The 20019-nt window shown below is 46.4% G+C and overlaps 1 protein-coding gene across 1 annotated transcript; it reads left to right on the top strand.

The window, feature by feature from the left end:
• The first annotated feature begins 4949 nt into the window (after window positions 1-4949).
• On the top strand, window positions 4950-18061 carry Urad (ureidoimidazoline (2-oxo-4-hydroxy-4-carboxy-5-) decarboxylase). Its single transcript, XM_004854806.2, has 4 exons — window positions 4950-5410; window positions 14164-14699; window positions 14965-15053; window positions 15392-18061. Exons 1-2 carry the CDS (start codon window positions 5221-5223, stop codon window positions 14508-14510), a joined length of 537 nt encoding a protein of 178 aa, XP_004854863.2. The 5' UTR covers window positions 4950-5220; the 3' UTR covers window positions 14511-14699; window positions 14965-15053; window positions 15392-18061.
• Window positions 18062-20019: the final 1958 nt, after the last annotated feature.

Genomic DNA, 20019 nt, shown 5'->3' with positions numbered 1-20019 from the left:
GTTCTTGGGTTGGATTTTTTGGATTTTGACTATGATGTGTCTTGGAGAAGTTCTTTTCTGATTGTGGCTATTTGAGGTTTTATATGTCTGTTATCTAAATGTTAAATTCTTTCCCCTTTGGAAATTTTTCTGTTAGTATTTCAGTTAGATTTTTTGGTGCCATTTGTGCTATATTCTGACTTTTCACTAATTTCAATGAATCTTAGATTAGTCTTCTTTGAAATATCTAGGCTGTTGTATCCATTTTTGTGTTTTCTTGTTGTTTTTATGATATCTTTCATTAGCTGATGACCAACAACAGCCCTGTGCTCTAGCGCTGACACTCCATCCTCACACTGGTCACCACTGCTGCCCATACTTCTATTTTTTAAATTTTATTAATTTTTTTTTTTTTTTTTGGTATTGGGGATTAAACTTGGGACCTTGTACTTGCAAGGCAGGCAGCAGAACCGCTGAGCTAAATCCCGGGCCCTGCTGCCCATACTTTTGATAGAATTTTTAGTTCCTGAATTTCTATTTAGAATTCTTTTTTTTTTTTAACTCAAATTCTTTTTTTATGATGGTCATTCATGTTTTGCATCATTGTGGTTAGCTCTATTAGCTTTTCCATAGTGTCTTCTGTAGACTCACTTATCACTTTGTTTATTTGGCCCATTATCTATTTACTTGTATCTTCTGTAATCTTTCCAAGTACCTTATTGATAGTTTTGTTATCTCTTCTGTTATGGTTTCAAATAATTTATCTGTGTGGATTTTGGTTTCCTCCCCTTCAATGCTCCATGGATCAGCTTTGGGGAAGTTGGGAGTTTTTGGAGGCATTTTGTTGCCTTGTCTTCTCATGTTTCTAGTTTGTTTGTTTTTTGTGTTGAAGCTTGCTGGTTAATTAGAGTGACAAGCTTTGTTCCTAGTATGGAGACCTCTTTAGTTAATGTCTATTTTTCAGTGGTGCCTCTGGGCTTGGCTAACCATTGGCCTTTGCCCCTTTCCCAAGATCCCATCACCTTGATTTACTTGGGAAGAAAGGTTGCAGCATATTTGGCCCGGTACCCAGTTCTCCAGGTATGGGCCACAGTATTGTTAATGACCCCCAGGCAATCAGATATTGGCCTCTTGAGCAAACCAGTTAATAGTATGAACTATGTCACCTTGGCTGTAGTAATAAAATCAGTAACAATAATAGATCATCAAAGACAAATAGGATTTGACAAACCCTAAGGACCAATATTGTACCTCCATTAATCATACCAAAGAGAACTATAATTATAATATGAACAACAAGACAAACCAAATATTAAGCTACTGTTGACCTACAGTAAATATCTACTGAACTTTACTTGCACTAATAACAGAGCAGTATTCAACAGTAATAGCATAAAGTTCACCAGCTATCTAGAGATTACTAGTAAATGTGGAGGGGATGGCGAAGAGGAGAATGAAAAAAGTAAAATTTGAAAAATTAATCAATGGGCTAGAGATTCAGGAGAAAAAATGAGATGGGGTCCTATTGAGGAGTAAAAGGAAATTAATAGTGTTAGAAAGTGGTCACAGGAGAGCACAAACAAGAAAAAGAAGAAAAAAGAAAAACAGAAAAATATAGGAAATGAAGGACAAGAATGCAGAGGAAAAGGTCAAAAGGGAATAGAGCAAAAAGAAACTATAGAGGGGAAAAAAAGACAAAATGGGGTTAAAAAACCCACTCCCCCAGAAAACTGATGAAGGAAAGAGAACGATAATTAAAATAGAAAAAAATTTAAAAGACTGAGTCTAAGAAAAAGTCCTCGGTGTTTCTGAGATACTGGTTTCTTTCCAGTCTTAGAATCCAGCCAGTCACAATTTTCAGGCCTATGGGTTTTGAGGTACTCCCCGTGCTGGGGTCCCCTCTGTCTATTCATCCCAGTCTGTGGTTCCTGCCCAAGCCAAAGTGTGTTCTTGCTCACAGTGGTAGATGGGAAAAGTCATCAGCTCTCTGATCTCTGCTGGACGTAGGCTGCAGGCAGGGGTTCTAGTAGACCGTTGGACTTAAAATTCAACACTTGCTGGATCTGGTTCTGGTTGTTTCCTTCTTCATCCAAGATCAGGTCGGTTGGTTAATCTGCTCTTCTGCTGCTCCAGTTTGGAGCTGGTGGATAGTCACACTGTGTGGAAGACAGCATAGCCAGCTTATTTGCCTCAGCAGGGGCCAGCTACCACTCTACTTTCCGTATCTGTGAATTTGACTACGCTAAAGACCTCACGTAAGTGGAATAATACACTATTTGTCTTTTTGTGGCTGGCCTCTTTCACCTAGCATAATGTCTTCAAGGTTTTCTTTGAAGAATTCTTTTGTTAACTTTTGTAGGTAACATATTACGTTCCAGAGCTGACCTATCATTTCATATGGATTGTTCCATTTAACAAATTGTGAGGAAAGAATTTGGCAGGAACTGTGACAGTTTAGTAGATGCTGAAACCAAGGGTTAAGAAGGTTAAATCACTTACTTAGGTATGCAGAACTAATAAATGCACCGTTTGACCTGGCCTCCCACCTGTCTACCTCCTGAGGACCACAATGACCACAGCAGACAGTGCCTCATCACCCTTAGCTCAGTTCCCAGTCATTGAAAAGAGGTCTGCTAATAGCGAGATTAAATGAGTTCCAACTCTCACATTGCCTCAAATTAAAAGTGTACGTGTATGAAAGCCATTTGTCTTATTGGTACCAAATCAAGAGCACACTTATAAGCTGAGTGCCGTGGCGCATGTCTATAATCTCAGCTACTCCAGAGGCTGAGACAGGAGGATAGCAAGTTCAAGACAGCCTGGACAAATTACCAAGACCTTGTCCCAAAATAAAATTTAAAAAGGGGTGAGAATATAGCTATGTAGGAAAGAGGATGTAGAAAAGGAGGAGGGGAAGAAGGAAGAGGGAGGAGGAAGGAAGGAAGGAAGGAAGGAAGGAAGGAAGGAAAGAAGGAAGGAAAAGAAAGAAAGGGAGAGAGATAGAACTGTTGGACTGTCCATGGTAAAGCTTTCGTGAACAAGGGAAAGGAAATATGGCTCCATGGTGGTAGAAGAAAAATAAGAGAAAACTCTGTGTTTGGTCCAAAGGAGGATTGTACACTTGTGATGTTATATGAGTCAGAATCTATATAGTGTTATGTGACTTGAACTGTATTGAGCACTTGGCATATTAGTTCATTTAATTTTTGCAAAATTCCCATGCAAAAATACTATTATTGTCCCCATTTTACAGATGAAGAAACTGAGATACAAAAAAATTCAGTACTGTGCCACGAGTTGGGTGGTAAGTGGTGGAGCCAAAATTGCAAACCAGTGTGCTGGCTCCTAAGTTCAAGCTCTTGACCATGAGCCTACACTGCCCCAAGATGCCTACCCACTATGTGATGCAGTATTTTTCACATACACATAGCTATGTGATGCACAGATGCCCTTCAATGTACAATGGTGTTACATCCATCTTAAATTAAAATGTCGTGTATTGAAGTCCACACATTCCATCTAACCTATGACACATCCTAGCTTAGCTACACAGCACACTGTGGAACATCAGTTGTGTCCTTTTGATCACAGAGCTGATTGGGAGCTGTGATCACTGCCTCCACACAGCATGGAAAGAGAGGATAGGACCTCATAGTACCAGCCCAGGAGAAGCCCAAATTCACATTTCCATGTAGGGTTTCTACTGAATGCATAATGCTTTCACACCATCTTAAAGTTGCAAAGTCCTTAAGTTGAGCTATGGTAAGCTGGGGAACATGTGTAAGTATTAATGCTTTTGAAAAGCAAATTTCATCAGCTTCTTTTTTTTTTTTTTTTTTGGCACCAGGGATGGAACTTGGGACCTTGCGCTTGCAGAGCAGGCAGCAAAACCACTGAGCTAAATCCCCGACCCCTACCAGCTTCTTTTTAAGGGATGAGCTTCAGTGGCCCAGGAGCAAGGATGAGACCACAGCTGGGGAATGGTCTGCAGAGTTAGGACAAAATCATTGCTGTGAATCAATTGCAGAATGACTGCTGTCACTTGCTTCTCATAGACCACAGGGGCTAATGTCACTGGTTTATTCGTCCTATGCTCTCACAGTTAATTTTGATTCATATGGAAGCGAATGTACACAACTTTCAGCAATATGCTTACATATTTAGTTCTAAAGGGAAATAGCAATATCTTTTATTTTTAAAATTCTGACACCTGTTTTTTATTCTTTTTTTTTTTTTATGGTGCTGGAGATTGAACCCAGGACCTCACAATGTTAGGCAAGCACTTTACCACTGATCTACATCCTCAGTCTTCCAGCTTTGTTTTGTGTATACATGGAAGACATTAGTGTCTGAAATCTAATCTAGGGGTCAACTGGTCAACTCATTCATCCCTAGTGAGCTCATTGCCTGCCTGCCACCAGCACAGTTCTAGCCTCCCAGGAAACAAAGCACTAAGACACAGTCTATAGGCACAAAGAATCACTGGGAACAAAGAGATTATATGCATGTAAATAAATAAATACAGTAATCAAGGTGATTTCAGATAAAAATAGATAGCTTCAAGAAGAAAATAACACATAACAGTGCTCAAGAGATAACTGACAATGGGGTAGAACATTCCTTAGATCCCATCCTGTTCTACCAGCTTTTTATTAAGTGTCTGTTGTGTTAAGTGCTTGCTTGGAACACAGAGGAGTGAAACATAGCACCCACTGCCCAGCAGCAGTAACAGATGGGAAATCAAGTTCCAAGTGGATTGACCTATAACCTGTCTGAGTTATCAGGGAAAAATTCCCCCTGGGGATAACAATGGCATTAAAATGTTGATGACACCAAATGTCTATCTAGAACAAGAGCCGGGAGTGAAATATGGACCCTACTGGCTTTGATTTTGAGAATGGCTTGGTTGGAAACTGTTTACCCTGCAGAAATCTCTGCTCCCTGGATTAGGATGCTAAGCCTGGGTTGGGGGTAGGTCAGTGGTAGAATGCTTGGCTAGCATGCATAAAGCCTTGGGTTTGATTCCCAGCACTGCCCCCTACTCCCAAAACGTTCAGCTCATGTTTACTCATCGTACAAGCATTGTGGATTTGCTTCTCCCAGAGGCATTTAAGACATGCTAAGCTGGTGTGGCATAAAAAGCAAGCTGGTACATTCAGGAAATATAATCCTGTGAACAAATCAGCCTCATTCACCAAGAGGGGAGCTGGATGACTTGCTGTCTCCAGTCGAGTACCAGCAATGGACATAGAAAAGGCCAATTCCGTGGACTTTGGCGAGTTTGTGGACGTCTTTGGTAATGATATCAAGAGATCTCCACTCATTGCAGCTGCTGTCTGGTCCCAACACCCATTCTCAGACTTGGAAAATTTAGAGAAGCACTTTTTTACCTTTATTGATGCTCTCTCCCTCAGGCAGGTAAAGCTTCCAGGTTAGATGTTCTCTGCAAAGGGATTTCAAACTCACTTACAAAATAGTGTTAGATGTCTTAGTCTAGTTGTTCACACTTGTTGTATTTATTTAACTTTTTGGGAGTAGGGGGAAGGTTCAGTAAGTGTCCTCAGGTTTAGTAGACAGGAGTGAAGCATTTGCCAGGTATTAGACCAAATTCAGGGGGAAAAAACGTACATGGGCTGAGATGAAGTGGCTATTAAATATTAGAGTGTGGGGGTCACAAGGAAAGACAGGGTGAAAGGCTTCACAGTGATTTAGGGGCCAGGGGTCAGGCTGAGGACTCACTTCTCTTGAACACCCAGTGTTCACTCTGGCTGTGTCCTGTAAGAGTGGAGGCAGCTGGATATCAGAAAATCTTAGAAACCTAGGCTCCTGAAAGCTGGCTAGAAATTCTGCCAGAGAGGGCCAGCTTGGACTAGATTACCTAGAAAAGTGGATTCATTTGGACTAGCAACTCCCTGGGAGAATGAGGGGAAGGGAAGGAAAACTGAAGAAAACCTCTGGAAGATGGAAATACATTTTTGATTTCTCAAGGGAAGAGAGAGAATAGAGGCATTTCTGGCTGCGGGGTGTGGAGAAGAGGAGATGGACGTTCAGGAGGAGCCAAGGACTCAGAATAGCACAGAGATTCAGAGGCTGAGGGTTAGCAGCCCAGACAGCCTCAACAAGCCATCCCACCATCTGTGGAGGAGGCTGACATACTCTTTAGGGACAAGGACAACGACAACGACAAAGGGCAAGGGCCGGCTCCACACAGAGGTTGTCCGCATACACCTGGGGCAGAGAGGGAGGTTTACTGCCCTCTGTTCCGTGACAGAACCGACAGCGTGACCTATCCGCACCTGTCAGCCATCTGGATGGCTTCTAGCTGTCCGGTGGATCTCCAGACTGAAAGGTTCATTTTCACTCACCTGAGGCACATTGAGCAAGTGCCAAGGGTGGTACTATAAAATCAGACTGACAGAAACGTCAAGCCATGTTGGCGCTCACACGCTTCTGAGGGTCTCTTCAATTTTTGTTTAGCCGCAGGCTCTAATAAGAAAGTCGCGCGCGGGCAGGCTTGGAGTCCTCTGACCCATGAATCACAGGGACACCTGTCTCCAGCTTGCAAAGTGAGGTGACACCAGCTCCCCAGCCAGAATTCTTGGGGGTAACAGACAAGGAGCAAGAGGCCAGGGGTGCCTGAGCTCACGATGTCTTATAGGAAAGTGAAGGAGGCCAAGTGAGAGCCTCCTCGGGAAAACTGGCTTTAAAAAGTTTGCACAAAGGCTGGGGCTGTAGCTCAGTGATAGAGCGCTTGCCTGGCATGCATGAGGCCCTGAGTGTGACCCCCACTCTCTCTCCAAAAAGGTCTGTGGGACTTTTTTTTTCTATCATGAAAAAAAAGGAGGAAAAATCCTGTGATTTTTCTTAATACTTAGAAGCAATGAGGCTAAGGAGGGAATAGACTGAGCCGGAATGTTAGGAACGGCGTGAGTGGGGCCAGGGACGTAGTTCAGTGGCACGGTGCCTGCCCTGCAAACATCCTGACTTCAGTCTCCAGTACCAAAAAAATAAAAATAAATAAAAAAGAATAGTATGGGTAACTTTAAATCTAATATTCATTGGTTTTTCCAGTTATTCAACATTTACTTGGGGTTTATTATTCAGGGCTTGGAACTTACATAAGTAAGTAAAAATTTCAGTTTCCATCTTCTTTCCCACCAACAGTCACCCCAACCCATTTGATTGAGTGAAGGGTTAAGGGTAAATCTAGTCCTCATCCTGAGCACTTGGGATGTGAGCAGGATTGGGCTTCGGGTCCTTCCTCAAAAGTCCTATTTTTTATTCCCCTGCTGACTGTATGGATCCTCTGCTTTCTGGACTACTTCAGAATCCTAGATGGCTTGGTGAAGAAACTGTTAGGACTTACTAGAAGTTTATGAGTGAATGAATTCAATTGTTCCTAGGGTAATGTTAAAAGGTGATGGACCTCGTATAACTCTTTCCCACCCAGTTTAGTGGGGGCTCAATGAGACAAAATGGCTGGAGGGAGGTTGGGCCGACTGGAAGGGTCTTTGCTTCAGCACTAGACAAGTTCTTTTTGAGGGGTGGGTATCTGCTGGTGGAGTGGCTTCTTGACTCTTTTCTGGTGTCCATGCTTGTCTTAGAGGCTGCTGGAAGCAGAACCTCAGTGCTGTCTGGGTGGCCACTCTGTATCTAATCATCTTAATGACATTAGTTAGATAAGTGATGTTAGCAATAGCGATAATAACAACAGATAGCTACCATTTATTAAATGTTTACTGCTGGTGTGTTCCAGGCACCTTTCCAGGCACTTTGCATTTGGTAACTCATTTGATCCTCCTAATCTTTTAAAATAAGTATCATTATGTCTCCCTGCTTAGAGATGAGAAAACTGAGGCACAGAGAGATTAAGTAACTTGAGCTTGGACACAGAACTAGAAAGTAGATAGCTAGAATTCTAATAACTCTGATGGTCAATACAACGGCTTTTTTTTTCTTTGCTGTTCTGAGGACTGAACCCAGGGCCTCGCTCATACTATGCAAGTTCTCTACCACTGAACTATATCCCAGGTCCTTTTTATATTTGCATTTTGAGACAAAATACAGCTAAGTTACCTAAGCTGTCCTGGAACTTTTAATTCTCTTGCCTCAGTCTCCTGAGTAGTTGGAATTACAGATGCGCACTATCATACTTATCTAACACCTTTTAAATAAAATGGCAGAACTGGAAGTCAATTCAACGACTTTGAAGGATTTTTCAGGGAATCAAAGTCTAAAAACTATTTCTGAGAGTTTCATTTACTGCTTCATTCATCAGTTTATTCAATTAACAGTCAAAAAATGGCATGGTAACTATAGTTAATACTGATCAGTATTCTTGAAAATTGCTCAGAGCATCGAATTCGCTTTATTTTGTGGTGCTGAGAATTGAACCCAGGGTGGTACACAGTGTTCAGAAACTGTTCTGCAACTGAGCTACACTCCCAGGTTACAGTATATATCTTAAATGTTTTTTTACCATCAAAATGTTTCTGTGTGAGGTAATGCATATGTTAAATAGCTTAGTATAATCATTTCACAGTGTATACATATATCAAAACATCATGTTGTACAGTATAAATACCAGCAATTTTGGTCAGAAAGATCAAATAAAATGGGATTTATTGTATAGTCCATTTTAAACTTTGGATAGTAAGGAATAAAATCGTATAATAGAGTCTTATAAACTAAGCTAGAAGAGACCTTAGAGGAATGCACAGGATATGTTAATTTTACCTGGAAAGGATTTTTTAGAGGACCTAAGAAAACCTACCATCAAGAAAAAGCTTAGAACTGGTTTCTAGCACAAACCAAGGTTCAGTCCATTTAGCTTGTGATGACTATTGGCCAGTAGAGGGCAGGCCAGGATTAATATTCAGCTGCAGGACTACTTGGCAAAATACCCCCTAAAGGCAATTACTGTAGTTTCTATAAAGATAAAAGACTTGCAGGCAAGAAAAACAGCATTAGTAAAGGAAAGAAGGCTGAAACGCACACACACACACACACACACACACACACACACACACACGCACACAACTTGAACCAATTCAGGACCGATTTGTGCTAAAATGAAATAACACACCGGGGTATGTCAGTGGTACAGCAAATGCTTAGCTTTTGAGGGGCCCTAGGTTCAATCTCCAGCACTCACCACCACCAAAAAAATCAAAGAACAACAAAATGTTTATTGTTCATGAAACAGTTCATCATGCATATTTTGGGGCATTTCCAATAATGCCATAGTTTAATATTTAATACTAACCAGTGAACATATTTGTTGAATTAATGAAGGAATTAGATTCAATACTTTGCTAATAAGGTTATCAATGATTTAGATAGAGCTATTAAAATGTGTTCCTTTATTTATTCCTTTAAAAAATAATACTCCTTCCCAAGAGTGAGCTGTTGATTGGTGAATACTTTCTGAGTGCCTCCTATGTATGCCCAGGCATTGTCCTGGGCACTGAGTACAGAACAAGTCTCTACCCTCCCTGAGCTGACAGTCTGGTAAAAAACAGACAGGATTAATGTAAATAAATATGACTATTTCGAGTTCTAGAAATTATAAGAAACTCCATGAGTTATAGGAAAATGTATATTGCAGAAAATATGTAATAAAAGAGGTGTTTTTTTTTAAAAGGTAGAATTTAAGTTTAAAACTGAAAGATCAGAAAGAAGCAGCCAAGATGCAGGATAGGTTACTCGGAGCACATGGTCTTGAGATTAGAAGGAACTTGATCAGAACACAGAAAGACCCAGGTGATTGGAGAATGGTGAAAAGAGAAGGGAGCACGAAAAGGAAGCAAGCAAGGGTCAGAGCATGTAGCGTTTTTCTGCTATAATAAAGACTTTGAGGCTGGAGGGTGTAGCTCAGTGGTATGATGTGTGCCTAGAATCCCGGAGGCCCAGGGTTCCACACCCAACACCACCACCCCTCAAAAAATGTTTGACTCTTCTCCATTTGCAGTGAGACATCACTAGACCTGCCCTTTAGAGTGGTTGTGTCGGGAGAATTGCTGGACTATGGTTGAAGCAGTAGAGATGGAGAAATTTAACTGAATTCATGGAATAGATATTACAGTTAGAGTCAATGTGATCTTTAGGGGATGGATTTGATGGGTAGCCAATCAGAAACAAAGAATATTAAAAATGACTCCTAAGTTTTTGTTCAAGTAACTGGGTGGGTGGTGGTGGCATTTTTTGATGTGAGGAAGAAAGAACCGAGGAGATGGGCTGTAGGAAGGGAGCCCAAAAACTAACCAAATGAAAATGCTGAGCCATCGGTTGCATCATAACAAAGGACCTCATCAGAAAAGTAAAAGCTAACCTAGATCTGGGTGTTATCAATGAATCAATGCTATTTAGAACTGTAGGCCTGGATGAAAACACTCAGTGCCTCTGTGCAAATGGAGGAGAGAGCAGACATGAGTATTGAGTCCTGGGGTGCTCCAGTGTGTTCGTCGGACAGACCAACAGGAAAGTAGGCAAGTGGTGTAGAAAGGGCAACCACAGGACTTTTCCACACTTGCTAGAGGTAGAGAAAGAGAGGATGGGGCATCAGTTACTGGGCTCAGCAAAAGGTGTCTGTCTGTCATCCGTGATGTGATGAGTGCAGATTGTGCGGTATGATGTGATAGAAGCTTGGTTGAAACAGAGGGGCAGAGGGAGAGAGGGCAGTGGGCAACTCCTTTGAAGTGAGGAAGAGCAGATAAAGAGAAACTAGTGGAATGCAGAGAATAAGGGGCTGGGGTTTTAATTTTCTTTATGGGATGAGTGATTCAAAAGCTTGCTTGCAAGTGGATAAAGATGTCGGGAATGGAAAAATGGCTGTCTAAAATTGTAGAAGCAGAGTCTTTGAGAAGGAAAGAGGAAGCTGAGTGCAAGAACACAAATGGAGGGCCTGGTCTTTGACAGAAGGGACAGATCGTCCTTGTGCCAGGAGTGAAAACGCACTAGTGGGAAAAGGCAGGTGGGCTGCTCTGGGACTAGGTAATTTAGCTGATGATCAGTGGCCATCACTGGCCATCCTGTCCTTGTCCTGCGGGAGTAACAAGGGTTGGCTCTACCAGGAACATTCACAGATTGATGTACTGTGGTCCCAGCAAATACTATACATCCACACCCACATCACTAGACACAAAACCCAAAGGTCCATGTCTTAAGTCCAGAATTTCATGAAAGACTGAAGAACAAGCACTGTGGAGATGCCCTGAGCATCACAGTGGGGCGCTGGCCTGGGTGGCTGGCGCCTGGGCATTACAGGTGGGAGACCCTCAGGACTGGAGGCAGGGGGATGGCAAGTACCTGCCCACAGACTCCAGCCTCCCACTGGGGTTTCTGGCTGCACTGGGACTATCTGGGCAATCCATCTTTGGCAGGAGTGAGTGGGAAGGAGTTTGGAAGAGTGGGAGAAGGCCTGAGGGCAGATGGACAGCGTGCTCCTCTACAGTACCAAGGAATCCGTTGTTTGGCCATTGAACACGGGGTCTTTGGCTGGGTAAGGAAGGTTATTTTTCTTCTGTGTTGGCTACCATTCCCCGCACATTTTTCATGTTGTTTGTAGCTGAAGGTGTGTGTGCGTGTGTGTAGGTTTTAGTTCCTCTTCTTTAGTCTATTTTCTTCTGCCCTTTGCTCTGCCCTTTGCTTGGGCTCCTTTCTCTTCTCTCCACCCTCTGCTCCTCCCACAAAAGTGGAAAACACATGCCCAGTCCCAGGCAAACATTAACCCTGGGTGATGCCTTCAAGAGGAGGCATAAATCCTACGAGAGTGAGAAGGGAGGACCCAGAACTAGCAGAGCAGGAGGCAGGTCTGGAGTTCCGGGTGGCTCACAGTCACCTTGGACTGCACAGTGTGTCCCGCTGGGCGTGGGGACTGTAAGAGGACAGACACCTGTATCAGGGTATCCACCAGTAACTACTTCCCTGGAAGCCTGGGCTAGTCCTTGAGAGAGTCCTAAGTGGGGAGGTGGGGCCCCTGGCTGGGCAAAGGAACTGAGCAGCTACTTTGAAACGCTCCGTTTATGAAGGGTTGGCTGTCCTGCTGGTCTGGACGGACATGCCCAGGATATGCAGTTCCTTCTTCCCCACAGCCAGGGCCTCCTACTCCTCTCAGACCTGAGTGGTTGCTTGGACGTCTGCTGAGCCAGTGGGACTGCCCACCCTGAGCCCAGAGCTGGAGCTGCTCTGCCAGGTGAGAAATTTAGCATCCACATTTTTGTACCACCTGGACTCGACTGGATGCAAAGACCAAGAGAGAAGCACTCTCCTGTGTGCAGTCCACAATAGGCAGGGCAACCATGGCAGGGGTTCTAAAGCAGTGCTATTGGAGAGGTGGGATTACTGGTGGTGTACATTTTGTTCTGAACTCCCCCTAAACTTGGGAGAGCAACCAGGCCTCAGAAGCCACTGTGGTTTGCAGTCAAGGGTCCAGGTGCAATCAGCCATGTGACCTTGGACAGGTCACCAAACCTCTGCTGTGCCTTCACTGAGTACTCTCTTCTGGAGACGTCGCCCCGCCCCCGATTGCTCTACTTCCTAGAATCATGGTTCCTGGATTTGATGGTACAATCTAAACCATTCTTTAATTGGGCAGAAAATATAAAGTTTGAGGAAGAAATTAGATCATAATTAAAGAGAGTTTAAACTCAGATTTATTGAGATACAGTTTAATCAAGGGTTTGCTTTTCTTGTTGTTTTGTTTGTTCATTTGTTTTGTGTTTTTGAACCTAGAGGTGCTCTTTCACTGAGCTAAATCCCCAGCCCTTTCATTTTACTTTTTGAGACAGGGCCTTGATAAATTGCCCAGGCTGGCCTGGAACTTGTGATGCTCCTGCTTCAGCCTTGGGCTCACTGGGATTACAGGGATGCACCAGCACAATCAGCTCAAAGGATGTTTTAAATGCTCCCCTTTTCCAATAGATCCTCACACCTCTTCCCAGTGCTAAAGGCTGACAACCCTTTTATTGAAATAGGAAGAGCCAGGCACTTCCTGTGAGAGTTCAGTTCCACTGGGGTTACTACAACTAACAATAATGAGTGTTTGTATTTACTAGGCATTAGGCACTGTTTCAGGCAAATGACTTTCTCTAATCCTCACAAGAACTCAGCAAGTTAGGAGCCACTACTCTCATTTTATTGATAGTCACTCTCTGCTTAGCATAGTCTAGATTTTGCCTAGAAATTTCACCCCAAAATTAGAATTCTCCTTTTAGAGACCTAAGTTTGTCTGGCCAGGGCTCAGCCCCCACCCCCACCCCAAGGATAGGAATTAGAATCCCAGGTATCACAACAGGGTTTTCCAATTTTAGGCTTAGGCAGGTATTATGAGAAGATTTCTTCCAAGAAAACATATTTTCTGCTAGCTTCTGGGGATCTATAGTGGAGAGGGGAATAAATTCTTGGTAGGGTGGGTGGATGTAGGGTGCGATTTTCCTAAGAAGAGAACAGCCACTTTCATTCAAAGTGCAGTGGAATTCTGGTTGGAAATGGATTTCTTTGCAGTTAGTCTGTGAGGTTCTTTGGATGTTAGTTTCCAAAAATCCAGAACTCACACTTAGGGTCACAAAATCTTGGGCATTTATTTGCCAAACCCCATGGATGTTATCCCCCAGGATCCACCCCCGCCCTTGCCCCCTTCTCCTTTGGAGCAGAACGAAACCCATTCTAGGGCTTTTGCAGGAAGTCTTCAGGCCCTCGCGTCCGGCCCCTTCCAACATCAAAGCCCCCCTAAGAGCAAAGGACTTTGAAAAGATACGAAAAGCTCAGGCTGCTTATCGCGTCCTCGCTCAGCTCACTGCCGTGCGGGTCGTAAATTCCGAGCCTCCGCGGCCGCCCTCTCTCCCCTCGGCTCTTCTAGGCCCAAGGTCTCAAAGGACAAACCTGTCATTCTTTGTCCCGCCCCCGGTCCCGATCTGGACTGAAGGTAGCTGGCGACAGAGGGGCGCAAGATCTGGGACTTGTTAGAAAGGAGCGATGGGCGCCCCTAGTCCGCCGGGATCACTGCCTGGGGACAGGGCTCCCCTCCCGCAGTCTCCTTCGGGGCGGGGCAGGGGAGGGCGCCGGCCGGGTCCGCGGCTGCGACCCGCCGAGGGCGCAGCTCGCAGCCCTGCGCACTCCACTCGCTGCGCGGCGCGGAGCGGGGGCGGCGACACGTTTCCCGCGTGTGTCTGTGCTTCTCCGCAGGCCAGGAGGGCGCCCTACGCTGCCACCCGGACCTGGCGGGCCTCGAGCTGCCGCGGGGCACGCTCACCGCCGAGTCGCCGCGGGAACCGAGCGGCGCGGGCTTGACGAGCCTGGGCGCGGAAGAGCGGCTGCGGCTGGCAGAGCTCAGCGCCCAGTACGGCGCGCGCTTCGGCTTCCCCTTCGTGCTCGCCGCGCGCCTCAGCGACCGGGCGGCCGGGCCTCGGGAGCTGGCGCGCCGGCTGCGCTGTCCGCCCGCGCAGGAGCTGCGCACCGCCCCGGGCGAGGTGAAGAAGATCGGCCACCTCCGCCTCGCCGACCTTCTCCGCACGGACCCGGCCAGGCTGTAGCCCGACCTCGGGCTGGGAACTCTGGACGCCTGGCAGGACGCGAGGAGGCAGCGACCGGGCGCTGTGAACCCTGCGCGGGAGGCTGACTTGGGCCTGGAGCGTCGTCCATGCACACGCACAAAGGAGTGAAGAAATGAGACGATCACACCAGTAATGAGCCCCTTTGTTCAACCACCCACACGCGCACAGGTTGCCAAAATACATAGTTCAGTACTTTGCCCCCATTTATCCAGCTCATTGCTTCAATTATTCCCTTGCTTTGCCGTCTGAGGACAGCACCAGCCCTGGTGGATTCCAAAGCGCGCATCCAGGGCTTGTTACCCCCCGCCCCCGCCCTCGGTTAAGGCCTAGCAGCAAAGCAAAAGGGATGGAAACGGGGTCTTTTTTCCCACAGCAGTTTGTCTGATGACTTGTTTGTTTGTTTGTTTGTTTTTCTTCTCCCTCTCATTTTCAGCACCTGACATCTACGTGCCAGCGGAAGCAGCTTTCTAGCTCTGAGGCGCCTGCGGAACGAGGAGCTAGCAAAGTGAAGAACTGGCCTAGGTCTGGCGCGCCTGGGAAGCGGGGGGGGGGGGGGGCTCGGCGAAGGGCGGGAGTCGGGAAGGCACCCCGCGGTGATGGGCGGAGTAGCTGCAGCTTGGGCTTGGGGAGGGATGGTGTCTCCAAGTTGCACGGGCCAGGTCAGGAGTAGGTGGCTTCTTGTCTCTCAGAAGTTGGCCGTTGGGGGTGGACTGGATTGTTCCTGAAAACGATCAGTTATTTTTAAAATAATAATACTCATTGGGCAGAACTAGGTGTTGTAGACCCGTAGATGAAGGTAGTACCCCCTAGCGCCGATAAAATGGAGGGAAATCTGTGCTGCGGAAATCCTTCCCTTACAGCGCGTCGGCTTTGGGAGCTTGCCACCCTGGACTCCAGAGGTGAGTTGAGCAGCTCTATGCACCAGCGACCGCAGTGACCACTGGGGAAAGAACGTAAGAACGTAAGCATCACGCAGGAGGAACGCAACGCACACTCATATTCATGCTCTCTCTCTTTCTCTTAAAAAATGTAACAAACCCCAACACATACTGCTATTTAGACTTGTCCTGGCAAAGGAGAAACGAACCATCCATGTCCTCCCTAACACAGGCTGAGGAGTGAAGGCAGAGTTGAGCCCTTCAGAGACAAGGACTTCATTAGTGTTCAGCCTGACTGGGGAACAAGTCAGTTTGTTGTAGCCAAACAACAAACAAAAACAAAAACAAACCAAAACCCCAAACTCTCTTTTCCTAAAGAGCTGCCAGTGATGCTCCCGCTTCTGAGGCTGATGGCTCACAGAAATAAATACCTCTTGGAGCAGCAGGGATTTTAGTGGAAGAACCTCCGTCTGCCTCGCCTATTTCACAGGTGCCCCTTGCTAGAAATCAGAGTGCCGGCTGTTGTCAGGAGTGAGAGGGTGGCTGCGGCCGGGGCCTTCCTGGCCTCTGGGTGTAGAAGCACCAGGTGCACTGGGGGAGGCTGGGAGGGAGCTCTTCCACCTAGTTTCTGTAACTCGGCCCCCAGGCAATGGTGCTGAGCCCTAGGCCTGGGGCTAGATGCCCACCAATCAGGGTAACTTGGGGGGTTTCCTGACACACAGGAGCACCTGCTTCTGGTACTCAAAGCACCCTGCTCAGCCATGGGGTGAATCCAATGTATTGATAAATGGGCCCTAAAACGCAGAGTCCAGGTTCTTTAGGTAACGTGAATGTGTTCAACATAAGATTCGAGGAATTCCGGGCAGGATTCCCAACCCCACTGTTAGCCAGAGTTTAAACGTGGTCAGGACCTCTCCCGCACGACCAGGGTGTCTCCAGTTACACAATTACATTTCAATAGTTCAAAGCTTGTCCGGGAAATTGTTTATTCCAGGGGGAAAGGGTAAGGGGTGGGCAATCGCTGAATCTGCAGGACTGCCTGGAGTTAGGGTAATGGGCTCCAGAGTAGGTTGCAAGACTTCTCTTCCGAAGTCGCCTGAGGTCCGACAGCGGAGGGCGCGGGAAGCGGGAGTGGGCGCCTGGCTCGGAAGCGCTGAGGCAAAAGCTCCACCCGGGGAGGAGCGCGGAGGCCGTGGTGGTTTCTCGGGCAGGCGACCTGTGGCTGCCAAGGTTTGGCAAAGCCATTTTCTTCTGCCACATCTTACCCCAAACAGTGACCTGCCAGGGGCTTCTGCGGCCCTTTGCCTGGCGCATACGCTTTCTCGCTTCCGCCCTCTGGTGCGCAGGATGCGGGGTACGAATCCTGGCCGCAGAGAACGACCGAGGCTACCGATTTTGTTCTCCAGCGTGCCCAGCAAAACCCAGAGGGCGCAGCAGTTGTTGGTGCGGCTTCCAGGGTGAACAATTAGTATTTTATTTACTAATTCGTTAAAAAGAAATAAAGCAAAGTGAAAACCACAGTGGCAACGCTACTGAGTTGGAAGGCAAAAAACCTGATTTTGATTTTTTTAACCCGACGTCCGACCATGCATATACACCTTTAAGAGGTAGGGGCGGCTTCGCCAATTTTCAAGTCATTTTGAAATATCCGAGCCAAGCCCGCGAATGCGGTAGCGAAGCGAAGCTCAGACTAGGGATTCCGGAACCCAGTTCAAGCCCTCATTCACCTATGTAACTAGGAAATTAAATGGGGCCTTAAAAAAATGTATCCAGAAAGGTAGACTTTTTGGTCCGTGTGCCCAAAAAGGATCCACAGACACTAATGCAGGGGAAAGGAAGGGAAGAAGGGCAGCACCAATCTACCTTCAACTTTTACTCCTTATAACTGGACACATTTCCCAAGATCAGCCAGAGGATATCGGTTCTGATTCAAAAATGGAGAAGAGCTCTTTGCAGAAAGTGTTTACTGTTAAGACGAAAGTAGGTGGAGAGCTTCTTCATCACTTGGAGAAAAATCTAGGGTGGGATTTATGGAAAATTTACCACTCAATAAAATAATAAACTGCAGTTAATGGGTGTCTGTGAAAGAGAGAAATAAACAGTATTGGGAAAGTGGTCAGAATTGTAACAACTGCAGAACCTGATTGTTTGGATACCGTTTGGTGTAGGGCTGGGGAGTTCCGATTCCTTGAATCATGCTTGTTGGTTCTGTGTTGGGGATGTGTTTCTAGGTGGCACTAACAGCCATAGTAACAATTAACATTTGTACAGACTACTGTGGGCTGGAAAGAATGCACATATAGTAGCTCATTTAATTTCAGGGACTGGAACAGCTAGCTGTGTAACCTGGGGAAAATCATCTAACCTCTCCGGGGCTCAGAGTCTCCTGTGTAAAGCAGACGGATACACAGACTCTAAGGTCCCTGACTCCCCTCAAGGAAAGCAGTTTGTCAATGGGCATAGTGAATCAGGAGAGACGAACATTTGTCTGAGCTCCTTCCCTCACCAGCCACATACAGCTTAGTTACTCCACACGGCTTCCTGGGAACATATTTTCCAATTTTAGTATATGTGCTGCTGAAGGGAGCACTGGGAACATATTTTCATATGACAAACAAAGGTCATTGTGGGCACGAGACAATGGTGAGTGAACAAATGTTAATTGAATGCCTCCACGACAAGCCACGTGGTAACATTTGGCCCACTTGGTTCTTCTACCATCAGTGGGTTTCTTTGGTGATGGAAGCCCCAGCTCCCCATGAGGGTACCAGTCTGTGAGACATCGTTTCCTCTCAAGTCTCTCCTCTCTCTCTCTCTCTCTCTCTCTGGAATTTAAACCATTTTCTGGGCTCATCTGCCACACAGAATTAACAGTTCATTGTACATTGATTAAACAGGGTCCATAGACCCTCATTTCAGAACAAAGAAAATGGGCAACTACTATTTATTGCACGACTTTCACTCAATGGACAAAAACAGATTTCTGTATCCAAATACTACCCCTTCTCCTGAGTCTCTTTATTTTCTTTGATTTCCCTGGCTGTGAGAATATATTTCAGATGAGTGAGCAGAAAAAAACCCTGCATGCTCTGCCCTGGCTCAGGAAGCTTGACGGTAGCCCATCTGGGGAAGATGGGCCCAGTGGGATTCCTTCTCCAGGCTCCTCCTTCCCAGTTCTGTGTGGTAAAACTCTAGCCCATAATGGCTTCCCATGGATTCTGGAAATTTGCTTAGGTAGAAAGGAGCAGACACTCAGCTTGCTAGGGAGGAAAAAACTTCACTCTACTAGATGAGGCCACATCTGCTCCTGTGAATGCAGCCCGGGCAGCGGGCAGCTGTGGGCAGCTGTGGCCCCTCCTTGCTGCTTAGGATGAACATGTTGGTCTCTATTGTGGCCCTGATGGGACTGGACAGGTGGCGGACTCTGGGGAGGCCCTACAGAAAGGACACTCTTATTGATTTCCTTCCCAGAGATGTTAGCCGAGTGGGCTGTGTCAGGGCAGGGTGGGATTGTTGAGGTCAGATCATCCATTATTGAGTCTTTCTTTGTGTGAGTCGATTGCTGATGGAGTACAATGGCTGAAAGACTCCCTAAACTCTGAATTGAGTAGAGATTGAACAGTTTTTCCACAACACTATAGACTGCCATGTTGAATAATTTCACCAGGAAACATTTTTTTTCCTTCTCACTCTTTCTTAATTGTCCTTTGTCCTGGGAATTCAGGTCCAGGATGGCAAGGATTGCCAGCACAGGGAGAAGAGGGGTTGTGGATGGGCTGGGTCGGCTGGATAATTTTCTTGATATAAAAGGGATTCACAAAGTAGACTTGCATGCTAAGGTGGGTGGAGGTGGCCTGCCCTACCTGGGTCACATGGATCACTGGGCTCTTCAGTTCCCAGGAATCAAAAATATCAGGCAGATCGGGGGTCCCCCCTAGCTGGAGCAAACACTGGGGACCTTTGAGCAGGGAGGGAGCTGAGTCAATGATCTGTGGATTTAAGGAGTGTCTCATCTGCCTGGCGGGGAAAGCCCAGCCCTTCCGGCAGCCTCCTGCTCCCCACCCCCCCTCTGGAGCCCTGGCCCAGGCCACCAGCCGAGATCCTGCAGGCTGAGACCCTCTCTGAAGAATGCGGAATGGCCTCTACACTGTCAGTAACAAAGAGACGCCCCTTTGATAACATGGTCGGGGTTGCCCTGGCCTCTTCCGTTGCTTTATTTACCTGGATCTTTTTCTTCCCACCCTCTCCTGCCCTTAAAAGTCAGCTCTGGCTCTGTGTGGCTGCAGTTTCAGCCCCAGCCCAATTCCAGCCCCAAGCTTCCCAAACAAGTTTGCTTCCTTTAGAGCAATTTACTGCAGGCTTCTCTGGCCCCAAAGTTGGTGGCTGGGGAATACAGGATGGAAGGAGCCTCCAGCAGCAGGAGTCAGGAGTGCCCATACCAGGCATTTCTTGGGTCAGGTCAAAAGTCTCTCAGAAGCTGCCAAGCACCTTGGGTGCAGGACTAAGAAAGCCATGTGTGGCGTGATACAGGTGGCTCTGTATTCGGCCACGGCCACAGACTTGCACTCAAAAGCTGAAGTAACAGCTTAGCCCAGAGCAGGTCTCCAGAG

The sequence above is a fragment of the Heterocephalus glaber genome, unplaced genomic scaffold (assembly GCF_053883595.1).
Source record: "Heterocephalus glaber isolate CG9 unplaced genomic scaffold, H.glaber_assembly_v1.0 deba00001719, whole genome shotgun sequence".
NCBI lineage: Eukaryota > Metazoa > Chordata > Mammalia > Rodentia > Bathyergidae > Heterocephalus > Heterocephalus glaber.
Note: the sequence above shows the minus strand (reverse complement) of the source record. Positions and strands in the feature narration are given on the sequence as shown.